The sequence below is a fragment of the Brachyhypopomus gauderio genome, chromosome 9, assembly GCF_052324685.1.
Source record: "Brachyhypopomus gauderio isolate BG-103 chromosome 9, BGAUD_0.2, whole genome shotgun sequence".
Lineage (NCBI taxonomy): Eukaryota > Metazoa > Chordata > Actinopteri > Gymnotiformes > Hypopomidae > Brachyhypopomus > Brachyhypopomus gauderio.
In genome coordinates this window covers 9366160-9377088 of record NC_135219.1, presented here as the reverse complement: position 1 = coordinate 9377088, position 10929 = coordinate 9366160, and the positions used below count along the sequence as shown (strand labels likewise).

The following is a 10929-nucleotide window of genomic DNA, read 5'->3' as shown; positions in this document are numbered from 1 at the left end:
ACCTGTTTTGTTTAAAACACTTTGTTTGGCTGAGCAAAGGATATATAACTATTTACATTTAGTGACAGTGGAGGAGTGGTAACTGTACACTATTCATTAACTGGGATCTGGTAAGCAAACTTTATTACAGCATTGTCTGAAACAATCTCAGTAGGCAGGGTAAGGAAGGACACAGGCAGAAAGAGTCACCACAGTGAAATCAAACACTAAAAGCACAAGTAAGAGTCAAATAAAAAGTCAGATCATATAATTATGGAGGGAGACTACAGTGATGCAAGCCTAAAAGATCATGGGAACATGGGAAGCATAACTAAAAGACGCTAATAGTATCAAGACTTCAGAAAGGGTCAGAGAAAGCCCTAGCAAGCAAGACAGGAGTACACATTAAACAGGGGAGGGATCAGAGTAGAGACCTGTAGGAACATTCCAGACAGGAACTGAAAAAGGCTTTGGTAAGGACCAGTGATAGTCACAAAAAAAGGTTTCTGTGAAAAAATTGTTGACACCCACAAAGATTAATCATTTATTTGCAGGACCATTAAAGGGGATCTTTAAAAAATCATGAAAACAATATGTTTCAATTTTGAATATTCAATTTTCCGGATGGAGATTGTTGGCTATTAAATACAGAATAATGCATAAAAAAACAAGTGGTTCTATCACTCATTCCTGATTTCTCTATCAAATATCGCAATCTGTATCTGTAGCACGCTCTACATATGCTGCACTCTATGTATATGAAAAGTGATGTAGATGATCTTTGGATAGTTTCTATACATTAAGTCCAAATTTGATGAAACTATTTGTAGAAACAGCCACAGATGCTCTGGGTAACAGCAGACGGCATAAAATCTGGACTCACGCTGGGTGTTGCACTGTTTTACCATAATTGAGATGATGTCAGTGTTCATGTAATGACCTCATGATCTGACTTATTATTAATGGCAGAGTGAACACGCTGAACACACTGAGCTCACTGAAGCACAGACAGCTACACACCGCCTTCATATGCTGTGTTCCAGAGTTAATGCTGTCTGGTGGAGTTTCTGTCCAGTAGGTGATGCTAAAACTCTGGACCACTAAGTCTCACACATTCTTCTGAACGTGGAAAATAAATTCCATTTTCTTGCCAGTGAAACTATGGTTGTTTGGTAGTAGCTATATTATACACATAAGTAAAGCACACTAGGATTAATACAGAAATCACATTTATGCATAGTGATAGAATTCTATGCATTTATAAATGGTTATGGAGGATTGTGTAGATATACACATTGCCACTGATGATCCAATGTGTTGTTGGGTTTCATGTTCACTGGGACCAGTTTAATTTGCTATTAAAACCAGCAGTTGAGGGAAAATCTGGAAGTGCCATAAAGAGACTTTTCCACTTGGTCCACTAACTCTCACTGTTCATTAGAAAGCACAGCACAGATGTGAACTACATTATTCTTCTTTCCATCCACTTTCTTGCTCCCTTTTCTTCTCCCTCTTTCTCTCTTTGTTTTCCCTGCTCCCTCTATCCCTGACTTCCTCTCTCTCTCTCTCAACCACAAAAGAAAGAAAACTTTGAGTTTCTGCTCTTGAGCAAAACGATCCCTCCCCTTCCAGTAGTTCCCAGACAGGGGCTCAGCCTTTGTAGTTCTCCTGCCTACCCCTGAGACATCACTGCTGGAGAAGAAGTCATGAAGCTGGAGACAGACTGTGATCCACCTCTCGCTCTCTGAATGGCAGCTTGTGGATTTTAGCTTTTACACATTTTGACCACACAGGAAAGTTCACTTTGTCTTAGAGGCTGAAGAATTTTGGTGAGTCAAGCTTTTGTGGTTGTTTGTTTTAGCTATAGTTGCTTTATGAAATAGGCAGGAAAAAAATCTTGAAATTTTCATATTTATCAGATATTTTGAATACAGGTAATAATTAAACAACATTGTCCAATAGTTTTCAATGATGTGCTGGGCATCATTTATTTATTATCTTTAGGGGTCTGTTTTCACCTACAATAAATGAGAGGTGACAGACTTTAGACATAGACCCAGTCCCTCGAGTGACATAGCCAGGGGCTGAGGTATAACAACTACAGGATGTGTTAAAGGTGTACGACTACTTCATCTGTGGGGGCATACACACCTAAGATGTCCACTAGAGAAAGACCAAAATAGTAATGGCTTCCAGTGGGAAATATGCTCTTGTATGCTCTTCTCTGTTCGCTAGTCAGCAGAAAAGGAGACTGGAAAAGTGCTGTCATGCACTAGGAGGAGAAGTCCTATAGAGGACCTGTCAAAACCCCCACTGTGTCACTGACACACAGTATGGATCATGCATCCAACCTGCTCTCTTTTACCATCGGGGTCACTTTCAGTGCCTAACGAACACTAGAAATATAGTCTTACAGATAATGCACGAGTATACTGCTGGCCTTCCGTTTGCATGGAGACATGGGCACAGGTTTGCTAAAGCCTTTCATCTGCTTTGAACCGGTTTGTCATTTAAAGGTCAGAAGCAGTGGATGTTCCTTTGTGCAACAAAATAAGAAATTTAATTGACCGAATGAATTAATTATTCGCCTCCTTTGTTGAACATTACGAGTTCAATCTTTGCAGCCCCACCTATGGCGTAGCCTGCTGACAAAACAGCGAATCATATCAAGACATTTTGGCCATTGTTCATTTCCAAATGCTAATATGAGCAGTACAATTGTGACACAAGTTCGCTTCAGATGGTTCACATTGATGAAGTCCAAGTTCTGCAAGGTTTTGATGATGCATATCATACTGACCAAGTCCACAAAGGCATGGCAGAAATCTCACACACTGTCATCTTCTCCTCACTAAATAAATATGACACGTTCCCTAAAATTACATCCTCAGTCTCTGAGATATTTTAGTGCACTACTTGTAACACTATATTTTGGATTTCTCATTAAGATGCTTCAGAAGGTCGCCGGTTCCAGGGGAGGAAAAGGATCTATGTGCTTCCAGCCCCTCGTTATTAAGCTGTGTGTAAATGAGAAATAAATCACTCTTCTCATCTTTGCAGTCTGAAAGGACTTTCATTACAGCCTGAGTCAGTATGGGTTACCAATATGCTCCACCATCCATAGTGCACCCGTCAATCAACAAACATGAACAACAAATTGCCCTTTCAGCATGAGGGGCAGCTGGTGTATGGGGGAGGGTCAAAGGTTTGTGTTTCCTAAGGCTTCCTCAGTTTTTGTAATGCATCTGAGGTCACTCATCCTGCTAATCATGAACAGGCCATAGCAAGAAACAGTAAAGCTTTCCATATATAAAAACACTAAAGGCTGAGCCACGGCTTTAAATCCGAAGACCGCCTCCTAGCAGGTAGGGGATTTATTTCACACAGTGGATTTCCTGAAATTTAAAGAGGTTATGTCACTATGACAAGAAAGGCTAAATGAAACCTTGTGGCAGTCACGAGAGTGGGGGAGGTGGTGTTGGGGAGGGGGTTACAGAACAGGCAGTGTGTGTGTGTGTGTGTGTGTGTGTGTGTGTGTGTGTGTGTGTGTGTGTGTGTGTTTCAGAGCCAGTTGACTTCATACTGACCGCAAACCCAGAAATGCACAAAAATGCAGAAGCGGTGAGAAAGGGCTGCTGAGCGTGTCTGTTCACCCGACAGCAGCGATCACATTTCAGACAAGCTCCCACAGGCTGATGAGGGGCAAGAGGTTCTGCAGAAGACAAGACTGTAACGCTGGAGTGTATGAAGGAGTATAGGAGAGTGTCTTAATAATACATGATAGTGTGGAGTATAGGAGAGTGTCTTAATAATACATGATAGTGTGGAGTATAGGAGAGTGTCTTAATAATACATGATAGTGTGGAGTATAGGACAGTGTATTAATAATACATGATAGTGTGGAGTATAGGAGAGTGTCTTAATAATACATGATAGTGTAGAGTATAGGAGAGTGTCTTAATAATACATGATAGTGTGGAGTATAGGAGAGTGTCTTAATAATACATGATAGTGTGGAGTATAGGACAGTGTATTAATAATACATGATAGTGTGGAGTATAGGAGAGTGTCTTAATAATACATGATAGTAGGGATGTCCCGATCCAGCTTTTTGAACTTCCGATCCGATACCGATATTTATTTGCACTTCCGATCCGATACCGATATCTACCGATACCGGCCTATCCGAGCATGTATTAAAGTTTAAAGTTATTTAGCCAACTTACTTTGTTGTCAAACTCATGTTGAAAAGCGTTTTACTCTTGATAACAAGTAGCCAGCTGAATTAGGTGTGTTTGAATAATACACAATGGTTGGTAAGGAGAAACTGACCTGTTTATTTAGCAATTAATAAACTCAAAATAGACAAAATATTAAATAACAAACAGAAATAGCATCATTAAACAAAGGATTAAAAAGCCACACGTGCAAATAATATTGTAAATTATATTAAAAAAGCAAAACTGTCACGTAGGGCTACGCCCCCTCTCCTAGCTGTCACTCTGGGTTCCCTCATGTCTGTGTTTCTTGCCTGTTCATCCCGACTTGCTCGTTTGTCTCTATGATTTCCTATTGTCTGCCACGCCCCTGTCGTCATTGTTATCACCTGGTCCTTGTCTAGTTCTGTGTATATTAGTCCCTGTATCTCGCAGGTCTAGTCATCGGTTGTTTTGTGCTTCATGTATTCTCAGTGTTGCGAATTACGCCGTTAAAAATAACGGCGTTAGGTAACGGCATCATTTTGTCAGTAACGGGATAATATAATTAATTACTTTTCCTGTCGTTACAACGCCGTTTACGTTACTGGTCATTAAAAGCGGTGCGTTACTATATATTAATATACTAACAGTAATGCGAGCGGACCGCTGCCCAGACTAGTGAGGAGTAACAGATCTCGATAGGTCACAGTTCTTGGTGTAACACGTGTTTAACTTAACAAGTCAGTAAGCGATTGGCTAAGGCAGCGTTATGATAACCAGTGTTTTTACACGCACGCCGAAGCACGCGAGTGACACGACACAAACGGAGAAGAGGCCGAAATGGCGTCAGGTGCAAGCCGAAGAAAATTTAGCATTTTCAAGGCGATATAAACATTATTTAAGAAAATACTTGAAGTTCCTGAATGTCTACCAGACTGGGTATTTGATTTATTTAATTAAGAATAGAGGTTTTATTGTTAAGTTTACTTCTGTTGTGAACAAACCAGTTGTCTCAGGTTGAGAGAATTTAATTTAATTTCATAGATATAAATGCACTTTATATAGTGTAACTGTTTACTTTTGCTTTTTTTTCCAAAGATTTGGGATTTTAAAGGATTTTATCCTGCACTGGTCTGTGGATGTGCAATAAATATCAAAAGTTAAACACCTTTCTGATCTACTCATTTCAACTGACTGTGAAAACTGCTTTTTAAAAAAAAAACTTAATTGGCATATAACCTTTTTTTAACTGTAACGCAAATAGTTACTTTCCCTGGTAACGAGTTACTTTTATTATAGAGTAATTCAGTTACTAACTCATACTTTTTTGAACAAGTAGTGAGTAACTATAACTAATTACTTTTCTAAAGTAACGTTCCCAACACTGTGTATTCTCTGTTCATGTTCGGTGGCTCTTGTGTGTGTATTCGCGTTTCCCTGTTTGTTTCAGCCTGTTCCGTTTTCCCTGCCTGGTTTCTGTGAGCCAGAACGTTACAAAAACACACAACCTGAGTGGAAAATAGTCTATTAACATTAACATCCATCAGTGCTCTTGAACAAGTGTAAACCAAAGCTTAAAAAAATCCGGTTTTCTTTAGAAACTCATGTTGTTTATGGTGGTATTTCGCTAAATGCTTGATTAGATTGGTTGTATTAAAAGTTCTTACAGCTTTACCACCACGCTTGACTTTGCTGTGGCATATGTTGCATTCTACCTCTTCGTCTTTGTCGTCCTTTAAGGTAAAATAATCCCACACAACTGACATTTTTACCGATAACTTCAAATTTAAGCCTGGTTTAAGCCTAGTTTATACTCGACGCGCCGCGAAAATGACGTAATCGCTGTGGCTCCGCCCGTGCGCGAGGGCGAGGTCGTGCACCTCTCGAATTTTGTAACTTCGCGCGCGCGCCGCGCTTCAGCGCGATGGACAAAGTCATGTTTGCCGGGTTCATACACCTTTACAAGGTGGAATTAAAGCACTTGTACGTCACTTAAAGGTCCATTTCAATATTTCCCAGCACGTTAAACTTAATTAAGTTAAATATTTATACATATACTCGAAATGAATCGAAATAATTCGCTTTTTTATCACATTAGTTTATGGTTGTTTATTTTCAAAACGTCCAATCTTAACGTCTTCACGTTCTCTCATGTTTCGCCCTGGAATTACAAGAGGCTCGTATTTGTTAACGTATCGTTTCGGACAACACTGCAAAGCCATATTTACGTTTGATGCCTGATGTGTATATATACGGTCTCTGGTCAGGTAAAAATGTTCTTTCCCCGGTTTTGCAGGGGTTTTTTATTCTCCACTGCCACCTATCGCCACCTATCGTTTCGGAGAACACTGCAGCGACGCTCGCGACGTTCGCGAAAGTATAAACGCCTACACCGCGCGCTACGGTCGCTCGCGAGCGGTCCTAATGGTTAGGAGATGCCGCGGAGCTAAATTGGGGAGACGCTTTGCTCGTGTGCTGAAGGTGTGCTGGAAAATGCTGACAGGATTTTACTCACACTGGCAAAACCACAGCAAAAACTGGAATGGATTATCTAAATGGGTGCGGACTTAAAAAAAACTGGATCGGGAGTCTGGATCGGCATTTTCTCGTGCCTGCCGATCCGATACCGATACGCATTTTTTGCTAATATCGGCGGCCGATCCGATCCAAATATCGGATCGGGACAACCCTACATGATAGTGTAGAGTATAGGAGAGTGTCTTAATAATACATGATAGTGTGGAGTATAGGAGAGTATCTTAATAATACATGATAGTGTGGAGTAGAGGAGAGTATCTTAATAATACAGGATAGTGTGTAGTATAGTGGAGTGTCTGATGTGGCTCCACAAGGGTCTAAACCGGACCAATATGCCATTATGAGTGGAGTACTTTCTATAAATCAGCAAAAGATTAATTTGCTTTGTAAATCAAACATAAATGTCAAGGTATTAATCACAGCTGGCATATGTAGTTATATTTACTGTGGTATCTTGCACAAACTGACATGTAATTACCAAAGTTTGAAAGATCACCATGCTGGCATGTATGGTTTAATGTCGCTAGAGAAAAATCTGAAATTGGAGTCAGGAACATGGATCAGGGCTTTGTGGACAGGATTTGCGGGAGCTTTAAACTGCCACCTTTAACTCTGAATCTAGTTATTCTGTCCCCTGAACTCACCTTGTCATACTAAGGTAATGGACCTTTTGTGGAAGGAATCAGCAAAGATTTTCCAGCTGTGTTTCTCAGCCTATCTCATTCGTCTATTCTGAGAGTAAGCCCTCTTTTGTCCCTGGACACGGAGGACTACATAAACAGTTCTTCTTCCATAATGCTTTCACACACTGCACCTCAACACATTCACATATACAAATGTGCTCAGTGTGCATACCAGCAGTCAAACTCCTACCACATGCTCTGGAAAAGCTTGTTAAATGAAGCAGTTCATTTAGCACCCACTACACAGTAAAGGCAACACTAAACAGTACTAGAAATATACCCTACTTCTCTCCATCTTCTGGGCTCTCACAAGGTGTTCAAACACAAGCTACTGGACATTTTCAGGCTCAGGAGACCGAGGTAATCCTCGTGATTTAGTGGACTGTGTGTGGCTCCCGTTCTTAGAAAATGTCATTCTTCTTGCATCCCATGCCAAGAGCAATGTAATGAGGTAAGGTTACTTTGTCTAGAGCAGGGTCTCTGGCCTGCATAGCCACAGGTCAGCCTCAGACATTAGACACAGCTGTTGATAGGCAGCAGGTCACAGTGCTGACAACACCATGACAGTTGTCATGGTTGGTGGCATGACAGAGAACACCAAGTGTTGTAGTAAATGGGAAAGTCATGTTTTCATGAAGCTGGTAAGTGTTGCAACATATATAAAATGTGAATTTTATGCCCCTAATTTTATGCAGATGGTTGTTTTTCACAGATTTCTTTTCACTTTGTGCTTCATTCAGGGAATATTTAGAGATCTAATGATCTTTCTGGAACCTCTAGATAGACTTCTTTAGTTAAGCCCCCATGTTTATTTTGTGTCTAGTGAAGTCAGGTCTTTGCAAAGGCGCATTATTCCAGCAAAAAAGGGCCTTACATCTTTCATCTCCTGAGGTCTCATTTTTTACTCCTGCACATCACAGGTTAGAGAGGTCACTCACACACAGTAAACCTATTCTCCTCCCTAGGCCAGAATGGGGCCATGCCAGGCTCTGGCTGCTGTGCTACTGATATCCTTGCTGATGCGGGTCTGGAGCCAGAGTGGAGACACAGAGGACTGGGGTTCGGGCAGCATGCTGGAGGCAGTGCTCCCCAACGCTTCCACCATTCTTCTGCACACACATGATCCGGCCGGGCCTGGGAACACATACTGGGCCAAGCCGCTTTTCCAAGCTATCCAAGAGAGCACAGCGGATGATTGCTCTGTCCACTTTCAGACCAGCCAGGCTATGTACAGGCGATTACGGGCAGCCAGGGAAGAGGTGGCTTATCTCAAAGCCCTCCAGCATGGGAACCAGGCAGTGGTGGAGAATCTGGTCCAATTTGTTGGAGCAGAGATGGGGGAGCAAAGCTATCAGGAGGTTATCCAGGAGAACATTGTCGGGATAAGGGAGGATCATGCCAGCAGTGAGGGAGTAGTGAAGAAGGCAGCAGAGGAGCTGGAAGACCAGCTGGAGGGAGACATCGCTAATGCGCAGGCTGGAATTCAGAAGTAAGCAGAATCTTGAAGCTTTAGAACTAATACAGCACCACCCATGATCTGAATGGTTGAACATCTCAACATCGCTTGATTTATTTCTCAACAACAAAAAAAAAGTAAGCTAAATAATACAGCACTAAAAATGTGTCATTAAACATTTTCAGTTTTAGATACTAGAGACAGCACAGGGTCTAATATTACAAAAAAAAGCCTGGGCTATTTGTTCATGTATGAGAGAACTAAATCCATGAACATGCCATCTTTTTAAGACTCTAAACAACCCAGACAAGTGAACAACTAAAATGAAAGCTAAAAGTAATTTCAATTTTTTCTTAAATTCAGTAGACAAAACTAAGGAGTTACTGTTTAGCTTTGGGGTTTTCAACTGAGGCTGCACCACATTATTAGAATGTGGAAAATAAAATACAATTAGAAATGAAAACATTTCAATTGCAATTTCATTCTAAAGCAAAAGACGCTGACAAATACAAAGTCAGTGGCAGAGAGTCCCCCGACAACCCACAGAAAATCTGCCTTTACTGCAGCCTCTGGGTTTTCCATCATCAGCATGGACAGTGGGAAGGAATGCGGACTGTAGCCCCTTGCTGGCCCTCAAATTGTGGGTTGTTCAGAGTTGAGTTGGGCCCCCTCTGCTTGTGCCGTTCTTTTCTTTCGTTTTCTTTTTTTTCTCCCTCTGATTCGCTCTGATGCTGCCTCTCTGCTTTTGTCCCTCTCTAAGAATCAAAGAGCAGTCTCTCGCCTTTGAACAGATGCTGCGAGCGGCGGCAGACATCGCCAGCCGGCTGGAGAGCTCCTCACGGACCCTGCACACGGCGCTGACAGAACAGTTGAGAAAGAGCACGAGAGACGCTCACTGAAAATCCAGTTCAGATGAACAACAACAACAAAAAAACATCATCACAGTGGATTTTTTAATAAGTCAGATTTGTTTGGAGGCAAGAGACATGTTGAGGATAATTTAGGATTTAAGTGCTGTGCAGCGGTGTGAGAATGTCACTTTTGCAAAAAGCATGGGGATGATTGACTCATTTTATAAAAGGTCTCTGTTTTGGCCTTTTTCTTATATTATTATTTTTTTTACATAATTATCGTGGGGGAAGGGGACGCTTTTAGGACAACGAAGTGACGTTCAGTGTGATTTCTCTCCAATTTCAGGCAGCAAGTAGAGTGTTATGGTCTGGCTGTCTTGGTGCTAGGGTTCAGATGGAGAGCAGACAGCTAGGGCCCCTCAGTTAGCACGGACACATGTTAGTTAGAGGTGAGGGGGTGATGGTGATGTCAAGGAAAAATAAACGGAGCCTCATCTGGAGGCTGTGGCTGGGAGGAGTCTCATCATTACCAAATGAGCAGTGTTTATCTCCCACTACTTATTAATCATAACAGACATGTTAATACAATGTGTGAAGTATGAGTTGTGGAGGGGCACGTGCGTGTAGAGGTGGGGAAACGTGCTCGGTTGTCATGCAGGGTAAGCCTGATCTGATATCTATAATGTTTTGTGGACATAATATATATCTTGAAGATATACGAAATAAAGTGCTAATTTAATTGCTGTCTTCACATTATTAATAATATGGTTTAATAATAAATATGAAGGGTCTAAATGTCTTAAGAGTTGCCTACATCACAGAATAAAAGCTTTTAACTTATTTGTCATTTTCATCATGAAAACATTATTTTATGTTCAAATTTGCTACTTTTTCCCTCATGTAAACAACACCAAGGTGCTCTCAATACGTGTGTAAGCAGCCTATTCAGATAAACCAGAACATTTGAAAATCAGAAGGTTTAAATATCCAGTCATTTTGGTCAATTTTCACAAATATTACTTCTGTTGGCCTGCCCTCTGCCTGTGATATGTTGCAATAGCAGTTCAGTGTCTAAACGCCATTTGTTTGGATCCTGATGGATCCAATTTGCATTCATTTCAGATATATATTATTTTAAAATCTAAATTTGAAACGACGATAAAGACTTAGGTTACTGATACGTTTGGTTTCTTTCGTTATACAGTTAACACACTTTGGTTAAA

General features: G+C 41.0%; 1 protein-coding gene across 1 annotated transcript; it reads left to right on the top strand.

Annotated features, from left to right (window-relative positions):
- Positions 1–1534: 1534 nt before the first annotated feature.
- On the top strand, positions 1535–10445 carry LOC143522919 (uncharacterized). The gene is made up of 3 exons (XM_077016908.1): positions 1535–1808; positions 8365–8888; positions 9616–10445. The coding sequence occupies exons 2-3, from the start codon at positions 8371–8373 to the stop codon at positions 9752–9754; spliced, it is 657 nt and encodes a 218-aa protein (XP_076873023.1). The 5' UTR covers positions 1535–1808; positions 8365–8370; the 3' UTR covers positions 9755–10445.
- Positions 10446–10929: the final 484 nt, after the last annotated feature.